Source organism: Python bivittatus, unplaced genomic scaffold (assembly GCF_059951505.1).
Source record: "Python bivittatus isolate LINGU-HERP-01145 unplaced genomic scaffold, Pbiv_v1 ctg000060_np1212, whole genome shotgun sequence".
NCBI classification, from domain to species: domain Eukaryota; kingdom Metazoa; phylum Chordata; class Lepidosauria; order Squamata; family Pythonidae; genus Python; species Python bivittatus.
In genome coordinates this window covers 15,647,403-15,666,995 of record NW_028277044.1, presented here as the reverse complement: position 1 = coordinate 15,666,995, position 19,593 = coordinate 15,647,403, and the positions used below count along the sequence as shown (strand labels likewise).

The 19,593-nt window shown below is 37.4% G+C and overlaps 1 protein-coding gene and 1 pseudogene across 3 annotated transcripts in view; both read left to right on the top strand.

Moving 5' to 3' along the window:
* Positions 1-1,418: 1,418 nt before the first annotated feature.
* Positions 1,419-19,593, top strand: part of ADPRHL1 (ADP-ribosylhydrolase like 1) — a 38,749-nt gene continuing 20,574 nt past the window's right edge. For 2 of the 3 annotated variants that reach the window (XM_088136538.1, XM_025163229.2), the window contains exons 1-3: positions 1,419-1,720; positions 14,286-14,450; positions 17,868-17,993. In XM_088136538.1, the coding sequence (XP_087992664.1) occupies positions 1,507-1,720; positions 14,286-14,450; positions 17,868-17,993 (505 nt within the window). In that variant the 5' untranslated portion in view covers positions 1,419-1,506. The remainder of the gene's footprint in view (positions 1,721-14,285; positions 14,451-17,867; positions 17,994-19,593) is intronic. The other variant, XM_007422960.4, reaches the window with a different exon arrangement.
* Positions 6,894-7,040, top strand: LOC148216445 (U2 spliceosomal RNA; annotated as a pseudogene).

Below are 19,593 nucleotides of genomic sequence, written 5' to 3'. Positions count from 1 at the left end.
ATTTTCTGGTCCCTATTGTGGTCATAAGTTGAGGACTACTTATAAGCACCAGTACAATTTTTCTTTTGAGTACTAAATACCAAATCTGAAGGAGGCGTTTCAAAATCTATGAGAGGTTGTTAAAACAGCCACATCTTTTTCAAGGCTTACATAGCTGTCTCTACATGTATACGGTGCGCAGCCACTTCACTTTCTTAGGCACAACTTATTGTAAAAATCACACTGCCTCTTTGGAATGCTCTGCCCAACCCTATTAAATTCTCTGCAAAAGAGTTATGACTTGGAATAAAGATTACCACTACTTTGCAACAATTAAAATGCTTTATCTTTTCTTCCAATGATTATCACTGGAAGAAATTGAAACAACATGTTCTTCTGAAATAATAGTAAACTCATATTTTTAAGCTGTATTTTTCCAGACATTGTTAATAATAAAATAACTCTGTTTCTAAAATAATGTTTGCATTATTATAATAGGAAATAATTCAATAATGCTAAAACTATTCATAATACCTTCTTTACCACTCATGATAATTTTTGTTATTTTGTAACTTGCTTTGTAAATGTCCTCCTCACAGGTCTACAAAGCTGTGTCAGTTTACAATTTAAATCTATCTATTTTAAATTAATAATTACAATTACTATCTTTCCATTGTGAGATAATATAAAACATACCTAGCTATTTTAATCATTCACACAAACATCCTGTCAGGTTTTCACAAGGAATAAAGACAAGATGATGGGAATCAGAAACGTCAGTGAAATCTCTGAGAGGTCCAGAATAATTCATCTGTGTATGTGCACAAACTATTTGCACAATGCTGAGCAGGAAAATCTGTCCCAATTGTTTATGTATGTCACAGTATAGATTTGCAACCAGACAACTTTTGAAGGTGTTGCAATGCAGACAGATCCATGGCTGCTTCAATTAAATGTAGGGATTGGAGAAAAGATTTGTTTTACTATTTGAACTACTTTGTCAATAATTTTTTTGATCTTCTGAACGTAATGTCTATCAAATCAATCATCTTTGTTCTTTAAGGAAACAGAATAAGGCAGTGATTCCAAAATCGGAGAAACATACTCATTTGAACAGCTATAAAAATAAGTCTCCTAATTCAGCATGTGTTTTTCAAGGGATAGAGTTACATAAACCGGAGAGTCCAAATATTTCTTCGTTTGCTTTGTCCTTGGTGGTAGGAGGGCTTCTGAATTTTGCAACTATACGTATTTGTGCTCTGCACACCTTCTGAGCTTGTAGCTTAAAAATAAGTTAGAAAATATTTGGACTTACAGTTTTATCGTGTCTGTTGGATATCAGAGCAGCAGTGGCATCTGGAAGCCAGGAAAGGCAGGGCTTCCCTTATACGGAGAGTTCTTTGCAATGACACAATGGCTCCGATATAAAGTGTTGCTTAATCTAAGCTGGAAGGCAAAGGAACAAAGAAGCATCAAGGGCCTGTCTGAGACCAAAGAGAACTGAAAGAGCATCCAAGTCATTTGACGATGGAGAAATTTAAGGCTGCTTTGTTACTAGCAGGGGTAGGAGATGCTTTGGGCTATCGAAATTTTACTCGGGAAAACAATGCCTTAGGGGCAAAGATCCAAGAGGAACTGAAAGAAATTGGAGGACTTGGGAACCTGGTCTTGTCCTCGGACAAATGGCCAGTAAGCAACAATACGCTGATGCACATGGCGACAGCTGAAGCTCTCATCACAGGTAGGAGAAAAAACCACTATCATCCGGATGCAGGCTGGGAGGGTAGGAAGAGAGCCAGAGAACAGCTATAATGGTAACGTTCTACTAGCTGAGCAGTGAGCTGATGCTACTTTTAGTGACTGATGTTTAATAGGCTGTGCATTTGCCCTAAACTTAATATGGCGAGAAAGAGTTATATAAGGAAGGAAATCCTTGACTCAAGCACCACCTCAGCCATGAACTTATGAAGTCACCTTAAATGAGGCATTATGGATCATCAGTTTATCTGCAATATTGGGAAGATCATACTTGTCTGCCAAAAATATTTTTATGAGTAATACTAGGAATAAATTATGTGAATTACACTTACAAATCAAAATTAGCTCTGTTATGCATCAAATTGAATTCCAATTAACAAAGTTGCACATTAGCTCATTTTCATTGTATAAAATTGGTTAAAGGAATAAATTAAGATTGCATAAGACCTTACACTGAGTGAATTTCCACAAATACGGAAAGAAAATTTAAGAAACTGATTTATCTCAAATGCCAGTTCTGCCCTGTATACAAGCAGCTCTTTGGTGTAGTAAAAATCAGTCTCCTGCATCAGCAATAGCTATAAGATGTCATAATGTTCTTGTTAATGCAATACTTTATACCCAATTTATGATGCACACTCAGGGGGACAGATATACTGTAGATATCTTTGTTAAAGACAAATGCATTTCCTAAGCTGTATTTCTTACTTATTTTCTATGTGTTTTGTAGAATCAGATATATCAAAGTCAGTGAAATTCACTTAAATCCCTTTCTTATCTGACTATTGCTGCTCTAAATTTAGCTGCCACTGATCTGTTGAAGAGAATCTTGAGTATTTCTTATCTAGCTACTGGTTAGCCAATGAAATGAGCTGGAGATAACACCCTAAAGATAATGGCAAGATGTCAACCTATCAAGGCAAAGGATGACTAGCATGCTTCTGAATATAGTCAGCGATTAAATACACATCACATGTCTCTTGCTTCTTGACTTCTGAGCATAAAGGTTATCTGCAAGTCTTATCAGCCTGCTCTGCAGCCATTTTTAGATATGGTAGTTCCAAATTAGCAAGGTCATAGATCTTTCAATATATAACATGACACCACTTGTCAGAATACACTTTGACCTTGATTTCATCAACTGTGTTTACAGGCAACAACTATTTAGTGTATTTGTATTCTAAATAGAGAAATATGCTGTTTTTCTATTAAAGAAGGCATTACTTGATAACCTTTAAAATAAAATTATAGGATAAAAACCATCTTATAATAGAACAGGAAATATAGATGTTGACAGTTTATTGTTATCTACCAATTGACAAGAAAAAAAGGATAAAGAAAATTTAACAAAGGATAAGTTGGAATCTAACCATGCTATCTAGTTCTTTCTAGAAAGATGGAAAATGTCTACAAATCCATTTTCTTCCTTCATATTTTGATAATTTAATCGCTTTGCCATACTTAAAAATATTCATTAGGAATGTTACAGACGTAGTGGATGTTGCAGACATAGTAGTAAAATATCCATTTTTATATTAATTATTCTCTTTTTCTATATTGCTGATTCTCACAAGGATTCATGGTGATGTGCAATTGTTCTCACAAGCATAATTTACAATGATCAATAAAAAAGCCAAAGCTATGAAACCATCTAAATTCTATAGCAAACAATTAATTCAAACTAAAAGAGATGCAATTAATATATAATTAAATAGGCAAACAATAAACAGATGTCCATCCTCAAATGGCCTTCTGAGTAGTTCTGTTTTCAAGGCCTTAATAAAGCACAAGAACAAAGGTACCATCTGGCCATTTAACTTTATTAGAATGGCTATTTACTTAGTCCAGAAGCAGATAATTACACTTTTACAGCAGCTATGTATATTATACCAATATAATTCCTATTTTATAAAAGGGCAAGGGTCTGTTAACTAGGCCACTAAATGAAGACATGACTACCGCTGGTCAAATGTTACCATGGTTCTCAGCTAGAAAGAACAGACCTACATTTACTTGTTCCTCCATGGGTCACTAGTGCTGCCATTCACTATCAACTAAACCACTGTCTAAGACTTTTTTGGACGGCAATGTTGAAGCGCTATTTGCAAGGGCAGAGGCCAGCACAGGGTATGCCAATAGAAAAACATGCTGACAGCACATCCAACCCTGATTCTGTCTCAGCAAAAAGATGAAATATGGTGATGCCCGTGTGAGAACCAAGGGGAGGAGAGAAGCAGGGTGAGAAAGGCCTCTTTTGGTGTCACCAAAAGAGCCATTCATTGCCGCTTGTCTCCTCCCGGCTTCTTCTGCCATCCACGGGAAGGGAAACAAAGGGGAGAGAAGGGAGAATGCCAATCTTTTTTGTGACAGTTTTCCATGTACCAAGATCTGCCTCCCCTTCCCACCTCAGTGTTATCGCATGGAAGTGATGGCTGGAGCCACTTAAACTCCAAGTGGGGGTAAGCAACTCTTCAACTGCCACTCCCATGCAGTAAACCTGTCCTTCCAGACTGCTGGACACGTGTCAAAAACAGCAGCCATCCAGCTCCACTGATCAGATGCTGCTGTGCCAGGGCTGTGGGCACCGCAAGCACAGCAGCATCCTGGAGGTGGTGGATCTTTAGCCTGGAGAGCTACTCTACTACCCCAATTATCTGGCCATCCAGCCAAGTCCTGGCAACCCTAGGATCTGCTGTACATCTGGCAGCAAACTGGAACAGTTACAAATACTGGCTCTCTGATGGTGGGTCAGGGATGGGTAGTAGGTACAGTGATCGTTTATGTCCTCCAAATACTATTGCTGAGGCATCTCCCCTCTGCAGTTGGCAAGTTGTGCAGAAAAGCCCAACTTATGGATGTGTCTCTTTATTTGATTTGTAGAGCTGACCAACTCACAAGTTATTCTGAGCAACTTATAAATGGCTAGAAGCATAATAAGCAAAAGAACCAGAAACCAAACCACAACAAACATCCAAAACAGAATTTGTGAGGCCAACCACAGCTATTCTATTCAAGTCCTTTCAATTCTGGATGGGCTCATTCTATGCTCTGGCCCAATGCCCAGGGGATAAACCAAGTTTTCATGGCTTTATGAAAGGCCAGCAGGGTTGGAGCTATCCAAACTCAGGGGGAATGCTGTTCAATAGAGCAGGCATTGTAACAAAGAAGGCAGGTGACACTGTTTCAGAGAAGGGACCTGAAGCACGCTACTCTCTTGGAACTCGTGAGATGAGATGAGCTAATTGGAGATAGGTGATCCTATGAATAAGCCACCCTGCACCATGGAAGTCTTTATAGGTGATAATCAGCCCCTCAAATTGCAATCTAAAGTCTATAGGGAGCCTGTTCAGCTCACAAAATAATATTACACATAGTAGTTCTAGCTATCTTCTGAATGGAGGATGCTACAAGCTGCAATTAGTCTAGGATGCACGCATAACTACTTACATTGTTGTATTCTGGACCAATTGCAGAATATCTATTTTCTGGACCTATTTTCTGAATGGAGGACACTACAAGTGTCCTCCATTCAGAAAATAGCTAGACCTGCTATGTGGTCTAAATCAGTACAGACAGAACATAGATTTACACTGCATTGGCTAGAATTTTTGACTCCGAATAGGTTAAGGAAAAGTAGAAATGAAAGTTTATGGTATGTGGAAATACTGCACAGACATGCGTGCGCGCACACACACACACAAATATATAAAACAAATAGCATTTAATGTGGCTGGTACCTACATACATTCATATATAACCATCACACGATTCCATTTGGGGTAACCCACATTATGGAGAATGCAGAAAAGGAGAAAGGAAAAGCCATTTGATAAACAAAAGAAAAGGAAGTTTATATCGCTGTAGTTTACATTCATATCTCTCCATATTTTTCTTGCCTTACAAGCTCTTCACCACATCCATCCACTGCTTCATATACAGTATCGCCTTTTCTCCATTAAATATCCACCTCTCTCTTTTTCAGGAATTCATCTACTCCATCCAACCATGGTTTTTTCAGTCTTCCCTTTCTTCTTGACTCTTTCATTCTTTCTTTTCACATCTGCTTTGTATCCTGAGTGTATCTCAGTGCACTGCATAAACCTCCTAGTTGATGGCTTGCTAGTAGTTTCCAGATTAGAGATCCTAGCTTGTACAGAATTGTGTGAATGTGCTTAGGGTAAAACTAGGCTTTGGTTGCTTTTATAGTACACTGGCCAAAATGTGCCCAAACTGACCAGTATTGTCCATACTATTAGCTGGAAATGCAGTATGTGACATGGTTATGACTAGGGCTAGTAATCTAGTCTACATCTTCTTTATCTTACTAAAAAGCATTATGTGACATGGTTGGTAATAATAATAATTATTTATTTTAATCTTATGTACTTTCTTCTACTGGCTACTTTAACCATTTTATATTAGATTTCTTCATCTTCAAATTTCTTAGTACGGTTGCTTATGCTGTCTGTACTTATGTATAAGCCCACCTGCAGATAAGCTGACCCTTGAAATTTTTGTATGCTTTAATTTTCACAAGTGGCTTATCCATGAGTATATATGGGATATATGGATACTTTTAAAAAGCTGAGGGAAAAACCTACCATATATATTCACAGATAAGCCCATCCATGGATGAGCCAAACCCAATTTTTGGGATGTATTTTGGTATCTAAAATTCTCAGTTTATCTGTGAGTATATATGGTAAGGTAAATGTAAATACAGGTGGAGTCTCATAAAAAGCATTTGGCACTCTCACTCTTTTCTGCATTTGTGTATTTAGACAGAAATGTCTGCTTAAGAGTTGTACTTGGAAATGTCAAGAAGCCACTGCATCCAGTCTAACTTGAACCATTGGCTTCTTTATCATAATTCTTAAATACTGTATTTATTTTTTTAATAAGAAGTTGATTAAACATTACAATTTAAAAGATAAAAGCTAATACAAACTAAAAAACAATAAAAGAGTAAAAACAAAAAATAGTGCAGAAAAGAAAAAAGGAAAAAAGAAAAGAAACATAAGAATATAGTAAAGAAAAAGAAAATATATAATATATACTTCCCCCTTCATCACAACAAGTATAAACAGTTTTAGTAACTGATCACCTTCTCTTAAAATGCAATAAATGATCTCTTCTTCTCATATATCATCTCTTACATCGCTTCTCGGCCTTTTGGCTAAGATCAAGTGTATATCATCTCTTACCTATAAACAAATCCTTAAAGCCTCATTGTTCAGTTCTGGTCAGCAAAAACCATTAACGGTTACGAGAGATAACAACATATCTATTTTAACCTTGATCAAATAAACCAACTTTATATTCCTTTCTTTTGCTTTTAACAATCTTAATCTTTAATCCCTTCAAATCATGTGCCTGAACTTGATTTATTTTCATTTTTTTCTTTGTCCCTTCTGACAAAATCCTTCAAAACTTTAACAGGTCTCTTTTGTAACTCTAATATAGGAAAGTTATCCAAGTCACTCTTCTGATTTGTTATTTGTAAGTCCCTTTTAATTATTAAGACAACAGCCAGTTTCATTTGTATATCCAGTGTAGCATCTTTACCATAACATTCTTGTAGCTCGTCATTTTTAAATCCACATTCAAATTGATCTCAGTCTTGTCCGGTAGAACTTGTTCCTCTTCCATAGCATCTTTTACACTATCTATAATGGCAGACAATCTTAAAATTAACTTCTGAATCATTGTTCACAAATATCCTTCAATACATCCAATGTTAAAATATTTTGATCTATTCTGTATTAGCAAGTCGAATTGAAATGTTCTTCTCCTTTAATTGTAATTTTCTGATCCCCTCTAAGTGTCCAATCTTCTAAGTCCTATCCTATCATGTTTTTTTTTCTAATTCAAAACAATAGCAGTTTCCATGGGAGGGATTCTTATAATTAATTTCAAACTCTTATTTCAAATCTATCTGGACCTATAGTCCATTTATAACTTTCTGAGATCAATACTCTAATCACCCTTTTGCAGTTTATTTAAATACATTTTTTTTGCTAAGTCCTTAAACTCGTACTTAAAACTTCTTTCACTAAGGATTGAAGGAAACTCACTCAGTGAATGCCATAAAACTTGCTACTCCAAAAGTTCTTAATGGTTGAAAAGCAATTAAAAAGTAATTCCAAAAGTGATTAAGAAATGAGGTTTGGTCGAACTTTGTGTCCATACAGGCTACACAGTGGCTGTGAGCTTAGTTGGAATCCCAGCTGCTTGGCTCACAAGCCAACTGCAAAAACCTTGGTTCCTGTAGTCTACTCACAAACAGCAGCTGTTCAGCGTACATATTGGCAATCTCATGATCCCTCCTTTCTCCAGAGAGATTTTGCCATCCAAGATCCACCATCTGGCTGCTGATCTCCACCATAATGCCGTCCCTTTCAGGGACATCTAGTTCTCCATGATCCTCACCAGAAGTCCCTTAAATATTGTATTTAAAAGATAGGGTTGGAGGAGTCATTAAAGAATAGATGTGAGATACTGGTATTTAGAAAGATATTAGTGTTTTCTGAAATTCTTGTGCTGCTGGGTAATTTAGAATTTTCAGGATGGATACCAATCCAGGAGGAAATTAAAGGAGGTGCCAGGACCAAAATAAACAGCATCGTGTTTATTTAAATTGTCAGTAATTACTCACAGCACCAGGAATCCTTCCCTAATTGCCAGGATAAGCCCAAAAGGCAGAGACAGTCTCCAGAATTCAACTCACAAAGGGGTTACTTTCATTGGGCAAGTTTTATAGCCCTGCAACCTCTCTACCCCCCTCCACCCCCAGAGTTGTTTAGTTTGGCCCTCAGCAAAAGAAGGTTACATATCAGTGAGGATTAAGTTTCTATCAGGTTTTGGGCACCTGCTACAGTAAAAGAGGGAAATAATTATCTAATTGGGTTAGAGCTGGAAGTTTGTTATCTCACAGCTTGCAAGAGTAAATAGGAGGAGCTAGCTTGTCTAAATGGCCTCTCTTCCAGGTTTTAACTGAAAAATGCGGGTCAGTCACAGGACATTAAGAAGGACACTTTAAGAAAAGTGTGGATAGGAGAAATATGTTACTGACCTAGCAAGCTGTTTATTGCATCTTACATGTGTAAGCTGAAAACAAGGTTTTGCTTAGGATTATTCAGTGCTTTATTCTTGGATCTACTGGAGAAAAAACTGGGAAGACTATCCCTGTTAAACCATGGGTGCTTGGAGAAGTAGAATCGATGGATCATGGATTACTTCAGCATCTGTTCTGGAGCATAGTTCATCCAAGTTATATAGCTCCCTTTATAGAAATCTCAGGAGCAAAGACAGAGGAAAGTGCATACTATGTGTCTCCCATCAAACAAATGAATGTGTGGAATGTATGATTGAAAACATTACTACATTTTTAATTTGCCGAATTATAGTGCTCTGTAATTTGATATAGTCTTCCACATACTAACCTTTTATGTTCCCCTACACCCATTTAATATTTCTACCGCTTGGTTAAGATTCTTTTAGATTTTAATATATACTTTCTGTTTTAATGTTTTCTATCTTTTTAATATCTTCTAGTTTTTCCATTTTTTTTTTAAGATTATGATGTATCTTCTATGCTTTTTAACTGACTGTGCCCCACCCTGCTTATGCTGGTCTATGACCATAATAAAAATTTGATTTGATTTGCTAAATTTTGCCAACTGGCAATGTATATTTGTGGCAGGGGTCACTCACAATACATTAGAGGTAGTAAAAGTGTATTTTTTATAAAATATTCAGCTACAGATTAATTGTATAGTTTTCTTTCCATTTTGAATTTAATACTTCTGTCTGATCTTGGATCATAATAAATGTAATTGATCTACCTTTCTACCTATAGTGCTTTAGTATCAAGCAGTAACACCGTTCTCTAGCAAACTAATGTTTTGAATAAGGTAATGCAAAATAAATAATCCTAAGCAATGAGGATTCATTTAGGAATACTGTAGAAGATAAAACCAGGGATGTAAGAAAAACAGAGTTGTAACTTAGTTAAAATATGTTTAGGGCAAAGGGAATCCTATTAGAACAAAGTACTCAGTTAATGGTTTCTCAGATAACTTGGGAATACATTGGTATAGTTTGTTCTCTATATAGGTCCTATAATTCTTTATTACGATCCACGTGCATATACACATCACTTCTGAGCAACATTCATAATATTGTAGAACTCAGACTTAGGTCCCCGCTTCTACTCTCTGCAGGTGTCAAAGTAGGTGCCATTTGTCAGTTACCTTATTTTCTTTTTAAATCTTTTCTTCTGGGACCAGGACCATTTTTTTTTCTGCTCAACATTTTGAAAAAATATTTTAATTTATTCTTTTCCTTCTCACGCCTGCTCTTTGGAATACCCTTCCCCCTGAGATGCAGCAGGCCCCTACCCTCATGTCCTTCCAATAAGCTATAAAGACCTGGCTTGTCCCACCAGCCTTGGGGAGACGCAAGGCTGAAGCCCAGGGAACCTCTACAGTTGTTATACATATGTAGTGTGTGCTTTGTTTGGGGTGCTGGGTATGTTCTGTTTTTGTTGGGTTTTATGCTTTTTTATTATTTTTATTCTTTTATTACTGTTGTGAGCTGCCCAAGGTTTTGTAACATAAAATGGGTGGCTATACAAATCTTTTCAATAAAATAAATATATAAATAAGATCCCTCACCAGTGCTATTGTGATAGTTTGATCAGATGCCAATCTTTTGTCTATGCCACATTACTCTTGATCAGCCTTCTGCAACCTGGGTACTCTCCAGAGGAATGAGCTTCAACACAAAGAATGACTAGCCCAACCTAAACAATTCCAAGCCAGTAATGTACACTGCTGAGGATTCTGGGAACTGAAGTCCACCCAAAGTTTCAGGTTGTCCAGCGTGAGGAGGCTGCTGTTGTTCAACCTATGGATACAGAAAGAGGCTGATATATATTCTACTGCATCCATAGGTTGCCAAAATATGGAAAAGTAGCCTTTTCCATCTTTAGATTCCTAAATGTTGTTGTAGTTATTCCCATTATCTCCAGAGAGTATAATCAATAGTTAGAGATGATGAGAGCTATAATCCAATCATATCTGGAAAATATGAGAAGGTCTACCAATTCTCTTACTTTTGGAAATCTGCCATCATTATTACAGACCCTCCATTGTATCTCTCCTTTCTAAAGATTAAGATTTGACTTCTGAAAGAAAAAGGCCAAGCTTGAGGTATAGTAGTGATAGATTTTGTCTAATTAAATTCCAATCAGTCCAATGCTTTTTAGAGTAATCAAAGGGTTAGATTACCATTAAAAATTGTGACGAGTAATCTTAAAAGGTTGGTTGATTTCTTGTCAGGTTTTTCTCATTTGTTAAACCGCTTTACAGAAGTTTACAGATCATGGCCAAAATCTGCCTGATTTTTCTGACTCACTCAGCATTATATAAACAAAAACAGCAGGACTCACCTGAAAAGCAACAAAGGTCTTGATTGGTCAGTTTGAACTTCCCTCTTTGGAAGCTTTTCCCACCCTTTTGGAGGTGGTAGGTGGAAACACGTGGAGAGAGCTTTCTGTGTCTTAAGTGACAAGTAAAGAATAAAGACCAGACATTAGTGAGGAAGGGCAGGGCCCTGGCTTGTAAGGGTCCTCCAAGTTAAGATTATGGGTAAGTTTGGGTGGTTAAGTCTGACATGTTTTAGTTAGGAACAGCTACATTTTTGTTTTATTTTAAATAGCTCTTAACCATTTCTGAGCCTCCCTACTGGAGTGGGAAACTGAGCTAACTTACTCCCCTTTTCTACCCTGGAGAATGATCATATCCCTAACCCAGTTTGCTGGTATATGTATTTACCTGATTCCTAAGGAGAAAATAGAGAAGCTCTGGAAAATGAGCCTTACCTTCTTTAGAAGCATATCTTTTAAACCAGTGTTTCTCAACCTCAGGAACTTTAAGATGTATGGACTTCAACTCCCAGATTTCCCCAGCTAGGCCACACATCTTAAGTTGCCAAGGTTGAAAAACACTGGTTTAGATCATGATTCACATGTGATCAATCTGCAGTTTATTAACAGTTATAGATCACACAAGAGTGCATTGACCTCCTAAATACATGATGACCATGTGGGCCTGGCAGCCTGCCCTACCTTGCTGGGTTGTGGGTACAGACAATTTGGTTTGTCACAGATCAAAATAGAGAAATATGTGGAATCTCCTATTTCCTGTAATGTCCTATTATCTGAAAGCCAACTTGCATAACCCAATTGCTTAAAAGATTAGTTGTGAATGGCTTCTTATATACATTTCAAAGCAACTATTGTTTCAAGATGAAATCTTTCTTTTCGGGCCTTGTCAGTCTATATTTACCAAAATTTGAATGAGTGATAAAACCAAATATTGTTTCTATTAAATTCAAGAGAGGTACACCCATGTACCAGGGGCAGTCTTGACTAGAGGACACAATGTATGTGTTTAAATACAGAACACAGTTTTCTGCAGAAGAAAAACTACTGGGAGCTCTGAAAAAAAATGAATTGGGAATGGAGAGGCAAAATGAATCTCAAGACATATGAGATTTATTTATTTATAAGGCTGCCTGTACAAGAAATTTAACACTAGAAACACATTAGATTTCGGAAAACGAAATTATAGTACATTTCAGCAACACTGCAGTGCTTGAGATTGAAACCTAATTTTACTTTCTAGTTTACGATTTGGTTATGATATGTATATGAAGTCACTTAAAGTTGGGGGGCTTCTTGAGGAAGAAATGGTGGACTGAAAACAACTGGGGTGAAGAATGAAGAGTCAGTAAGTAGAGCAGCTCTTTGAACCTCTCCAGATAAAGAGAGGATGGGAGATCACCCACAAGTGCTCCAGACAGTTGACTTGTTTGAATTTTTTCTAAGACATGATAGAGATAAGCAGTTTTAAAAATTGGACACTAGAGAGACACTTTGCACTTTTTACTTTCTTTCTACTTTTCTTTCTTTCTTTTAGTTTGTATTAGTCTTTTACTACTGCAATCATCTTTAATAAAATTATTTTTAAAAAATGAAGTCACTTAAAGTTGGAATACTTTTTATCCACACCTCTCTAGTACTGTCTATGGATGGGAAAAGGCAGTGCAAATGCCCAGGAAAGTAAACTTGCAGTCATGGTGGATAGTTAGTCCAGTCCAGCTGTTGTTTTTAAAAAACGGCAAATTCAATTTTAGGAATTATTAGAAAGAGTACTGGAAATATAATTGCCAGTAATGAATGTCCTTCCAGAAACCTACTGGAATACAGAGTATTCCATTCTATGAATTTACTAATACTGATAATCAACTCTCAAAAGTCAAGTCTCAAAAAGTCTCAAGCACTGGAAAAGAGCAAAATCAGGACACCTAAAATAAATAGAGGGCTAAAGCAATTTCACTACAAGGAAAAGCTACTGTACAGTGATCGCAGGTTTGTTTTTAAGTTACAGCAATAGAGGATAATAAGGGGAGACTTAACAAAAGCACATAAATCATGAATGATATGGAAGATGCAGGTGCCTTCTTTTTTTCCCATAGAGCTCAGGTTTATCTACTGAAATTAAATGCAGGAAGATTCAGGGACAACCAAAGTATGAAAAGTGTGTTTGCATTACACATCGTTAACAATAGCATTTGCTACCATTTAGAGAGCTTTAAAGGGGAATTAGATTCATAAAGGATTGCACTATCAGTGGCTTCTGATGGTCCTACGCTATGTCTGAATCACAGGCAACAAACTTTGAATGGCCGTCTGCTAGGCTGCAAATAGTAGGAGACATTGCTCTTCTGTTTGTGAGCTTCCTAAATACATCTATTTGGCCACATCATGTTACAGAATGCTAGGGTAAATGGGTCTTTAAGCACGGTTATTTGGTTCTCATAAAAAGACACGATGAAGATAAAGCAATGTTCTTAATTCCTTGGTAAAAGAAAAAGAATTCCTGCTTATACAAAGAACTTTCCACCTTACTTTTTATTTCCATTATTTAGCTCATATTCACGTACTCCATGTTACACAGAGAACTACACTTCCATCTTTCTGCCCTCCTAACAGATCACAAATAGAGCATCTGTGGCTCTTAAGAACTGAACTACATGCCTAAACCATGCTGGCTGGGACCACTGAGGACTATAGTTCAGCAATATCTAAGGACCTCCCTTATTTTCTCTCTTGCAGTAGATGTACTATAATCTACATTTCTCATAAATTTAAACTGTCTCCTTGCTACCAATTAGTGCTCATCCAAACGTTTGCAACCAAGAACTGGTAGCTCTATACTAATCTGCTATTATAAACTCACCCAGCAGAGATAGGAATAAACCAGGCTGAACATAATGAGACTTACTTGTTGGTAACCATGCATAACTGCCCTATTGTATTTATCATTGCCATTCATGTATCCCAAGACTGTTATGATGTAACTAACCTATGTTAAATGACTGTGATAATCAAATAACAGCCACGTTCAGGCATCATTCATGTTCTTCCTTCTTTTTAACATTTTCTGCTGCATACAAATTTATCTTATTTTTTGCCTGCATAGATTACTGGTGCTTAGAAGATCTATATCGGGAACTTGTTAAACGTTACGTTGATGCTGTTGAAAAACTTCCCGAGCGAAGGTCAGATCCTGCTACTATTGAAGGCTGCTCCCAACTGAAGCCAGATAATTATCTCCTTGCCTGGCATACACCCTTCAATGAGAAAGGTAGGCTGGCCTCCCCCCCCCTTCCTAAACAAAAACCATAATACACCCTTGTCCTTTTAGAGAAAGGACGCAGAACCATTGCTGGATCAAAGGTCACATTCTTTCAGCATCCCAAAGTTCTGGGACAGAAACGAAATGTACATTTATTGTGTGGAATCCAAATTTATTATAGTGAACTTTAATCAAATCACTCCCCATTCATTTAATACTTTTCTTTTGTCTGACATATTAAAACCACAGTTGAGAAGGTGGTTTTGGAAATATTCTGGGAACTGTTCTTAAAGGTTTCAGGGACTGCACAGAGTTTGAAGCTTTGGATGTGTACTCCCTGCCCTGTTTCAAAGTAGTCGGAAGTAAAATGGCAAGGAATCAAGATCAGCGTAAGTTGAGTGGGGACTAGGCTAATATTCCTGTAATCGGTAAGCAAGCTGCAACTCATTATACAATCATTTTGAATATATTCTAATATTTTGACATTTTGGCTGTACTTCCATGTATTCAGCTGGTAGTAAATTGCATGGAAGGCACTGATATTTACATCTGGGTAGATATGCATAGGCTTACACTGTTAGGATGCAATCTTATGTAAACACACACACACACACACAAAATATTGAACCAACTTTAAGTAAAAATAGGATTGTTTTTGTTTTGTGTGTGCATTTTTAATTCCTAAATACTTTCCCACTTGGCTTCTATCTCAGCATTAACCAGTGTTAAATCATTGCAGATTACAGTTTTTCATATAGCCCAGAAAACTACTAAACTTCCAAAATGGTGCTTTCTAAAGATTTTGCACTGTAACTCCCATATTTCTGGAGGATATCTACTTAGGGAAGGCTATACCATTGTCAAAGAAGCTACTTCTGGTTGCATCACTCAGATTTAGAGCATGTTTGGCCTGGTGTACATAAATAGCTAAATCTTTTATATTTCATAGATTGACCCTGTAAAGATGTATGTGCTATTTTTTCCCTTTCTACAACAAGGAGGAGGAAACCTGTATGCTCCCCTCTGACCATGCAGGAAAGAATCATGGTCTGTTGTATAGCTGGGCAGCAATTCTATATGTGCCTGGAGAAGCAGAGCCAGCTGCCCAGAATTCCTTGGGGAGGGACTCAGCTCACTGTCCTTTTGTAAATTGTCTCGGCTTACAAATAGTTCAATATCTATTTCAAGAGCCCTTGTTCTTGCCATGATGCTTTCTGATCCAGATTTTTGTCCTGGAATTTTGTATTTATTTTCAGCAATACAATCTGTCATGTTTCATCTAAGGCTCTGTAATTGCTGGACATTGTATCAGCGTCATTTATTGAAATAAGATTGCTGGGACAACACGGCTGGATACACATGGTGCCTCTGAGTGTAGGGCTGAAGACAAAACTTGCAGGCCAGTTCTGATTTCTCCTGTGACTTCACTTTATTTCCCTCCTAGTGTGTATTGCATAAGCCTAACTCCCACATATGCAAACTGCAGAGCCTGTTTTATAGCCTGAATGCTGGCAAGTTTAAGGCCCCATTTTTTCATGGGCAAAAACAGTTTCTACTGGACGATGCAGATTCCAGATCCAGCACTGGGTTAATATGACACTGTATCATTGGGACAGAAGGGCACTCAACTGGAGCATCACATACTAAGGCAGCATCATGGCATAAACATTGCAACATAATATGGCAATTATTTTTGTCCCTGTGCAGTAGAGCACCGAGCAAACAGCTGACCCTCCCCCACTCTCCAGGGGGGAAAGATAAAATAAAACCAGGCCAGTCTTAGGCTATAGTTTCCCACTGATCCTGTATGTCTCCATCTGACCCATTCTGTGGCTCAGCCAACTGAAGGGTAACAAGTCATCATGATGTAAAGGCATCTGTCTTCCTCATACTACTCTTTCATTCTGAGAAGACACTTGAGAAGGTGTCAGTAATACCATTACTATAAACCATGAGTGAAAAAAATAAGGAACAAGTCCTCATGGGAACATGGTATTTTTCCTCGTTATATAACTTGGAAAATTCCCAATTAGTCATTCAACAATGAGACTGAATATACAATATTCTTAATATCATTTAGCGAGGTACAGGGATTTAAGGGATTAGGTGTCTGGGGTTGAAGATGAGGAAGCTGGAGTTTTTGAGTCTCATCACAGGGAAAGATGTTTTGTAGACAAGCGACAGCACCAGAAACATTCAAGGCTGGGAAACAAATCATGCACAGTTGTTTACTTGAAAAGGCAGAGGAAGAGGCCCAGAAATCAAAAGCTTGGGATTAATGTACATAATAAAGGCAGGGTTTCTGGGCTAGAAAGAGATAGAGGGGTAAATATACCCAGTTAGTGGTCAAAAGTTTTTAAAGTTATTACTAAATACAGGAGAACTAAAATGCATCTTTGTTGGATCAACAGTATTTAGAAGTGAGGAGAAAGTGCTTGGGGTGAAAAATTAATACAACACCAAACACTTTTCCATGAGGGACAAATTCAGTCTTATAGTGATTTTTCTAATCTATTATCCTATTGAAATGCCATTTTGAATAGAAAGGTTGTGTTTGTGTGTGCGTGTGTAAAGATCAGGTCTGGGATTAGGGTGTCTGTGGAGCCCCTGTTGAGTCTTTCTTGCATGTTTGGTGCTGTTGTTTTATTTCAGGCAGTTGTGTGGTTTATAGTTTTATTTTTAACTTAAGTAGTGGCTATATCGTAAGTTGCCCAGAGATTTTTTAGAATTGGGTGGCCTTATCGAACCCAATAAATAAATAAAATATCAAAAATTCTCTTCAAAACTACATATGTATGTGTTATGTGTATGTGTGTATTCCAAATTACTGTTCATTTCTTTAAAAACTTGTTCCTGATTTTACCTTGTTTTTTTAAGTCTGTACTATTATTATTATTACAATTTTTATTCCTCAATAAAAATTGATTTTTTGTTCCTCAAAAGGCCTTTTTTGGATTGACTGATTTATTTATTTAGGAGTTGGGGGGATGGTCGGGATTGTTCAAAAGATGGACAGTCCTCCCAGTGATTTAACCTAGCTATTGTAGCTGGGGGATGCATGTATGATGCATCTAGAAACTAAGTCACAAACAAAGAATCACATTATGAGTTCATCCAATGTGTGAATCTACATGCTTAACACACTAACTTCAATGGGACCTGTTTTTCTGTTTGGTTTATTCCTCTGTATTTATAACAGCCAGTATATATGCAGGTATGGAAGTACACACAAACTGATTCATGCATATACTGTATACACACACACAAATTGTCTGTCTGTAGAGGACAGTCCCATTAATTCTTTCCTCCAATGCTATTTTAAAATCTTGTTACAATCAAACACAATCATGGTTTTTATGTACAGGTTTTTTTGTCTTTTTGAAAAGATCTTCTTTATTAATTTACATGTTGTCTTTCATAATATAGGCTCAGGGTTTGGTGCAGCTACAAAAGCCATGTGCTTAGGGATGAAATACTGGAAGCCTGAAAGGCTGGAAACTCTCATTGAAGTGAGCATTGAAGTGGGAAGAATGACTCATAATCATCCTACAGGTAATATCCAGGAAAATTAACTCACTTGATTATCATATATAAAACGTTGTCATTAGCAAATAACTGAGTAATATATATCTGGTGGTGGGGGGGAGTACCGTTTTATTTCACATCTGTACAATTTAAAGGTGTATGTTCTAGTCTACTGAATATATGTTCTAATATACTAGCTCTCTTAAGGTTAGAACTGCACTAACCAGACTAAGACAAACACAGGTGTGTGGGGAAAAATTGGGGCCTGAAAGGAATATTTAACTCTCCCCACCCATTAACCTTCCACTGCAAATGCCCAGAGGATACTGTAATGGAATGTGGGAATGACCTTGGAAGACAGGATGAAGAGCCACAGCCTAGACAATGCTCTGATAAATGAAATTTCAGTCTAAAGGAGGAGGGGTGGCGAAAGTGTCTCAGAAGGGACCCTCCCTACTTTTTGGGAGAGTAAAAGTGAAGGAAGGGAGGGACACTTTCAGATGTGCAAGATTCTGTTAATGTAACCTTACAATAAAAATAGAGCTAGTACTTCCGGTTGTGCTTCTTGTCTTGACTACCTTGCAAGGCTAACAGATACTTACACACACACACACACACACACACACACACACACACAAACATGATGAGGGAGAAATAACTATGTGGAGAATTTGCAAGAAAGAAGCTTGATATTTATCTAGAAGGGCTGAGATAATAACATGTAAGTTTCTAATATTAAAAACAAATATAAAAGAATAAAGATGTTAATGCAGGCAGCATCCACAAATGTGTGCCAATACTCCTATTTTATTTAGTCATTAAGAAGTTCCATCTGTTGTAAGCACTTACTTCCAAATACACGTGCCTAGACTTAGAAGCTGTTTTTCGTTCCAACTGTGACTGAAGCCTAGGGCCAAGGATTCCACAATGTGAATTGCTTGCATGTGACAGGTTCACATTCTGAATTAATATATACTTTCCCAACTGTAGTTAGGGGAGCAATGGGAAGGAACTATGGAAAGAAAAGATGGGATCAGGTATAACCTGATGAGCTATAGAATCAATGGGGTGATTGCCACAACAGGAACAAAAGTAAATAAGGTGGGTGGGCAGCAGGAGAAGCACTAAGCAGGAGCCAATAGTAAACCTACAGGTCAGGTTTCCATTCCTGCAGACTCTGCCTCTTTGTTCCATCACTAATTAAGAGGTACCACCTAGCCAAACTTGGTGAATCTGAAATGTTAAGCAGAGACCACATGAAAATTTCAGGTAGAATTCCTAGACAGCTGAAAAAAATTCTTGGGAGAAGGCAATGGCGACCCATTTCTGTGTTGTTTTCTGAAAACTACAGAGATGTTCCATCAAGTCACCAGGACTGACTTTTGGAGTAAAACCACTGGACTTCAAATTCCATTATGCTCTGTGACTCTGCTGACTGGGGAATTCAACACATCTGTAAAATGCCTGGTTAGGGAAAGATGCACTAGACAGTGACACAGTACAGCCTGAGCATGCATATTGATGGCAAACTTCCTTCTTTTCTGACTTCCTAGCTAAAGGTCAGATGAAAGGCAACCCTAAAGTGTCTCTACTCAGAAATGCAAACTTAAAATAGGTCTGTCATAGC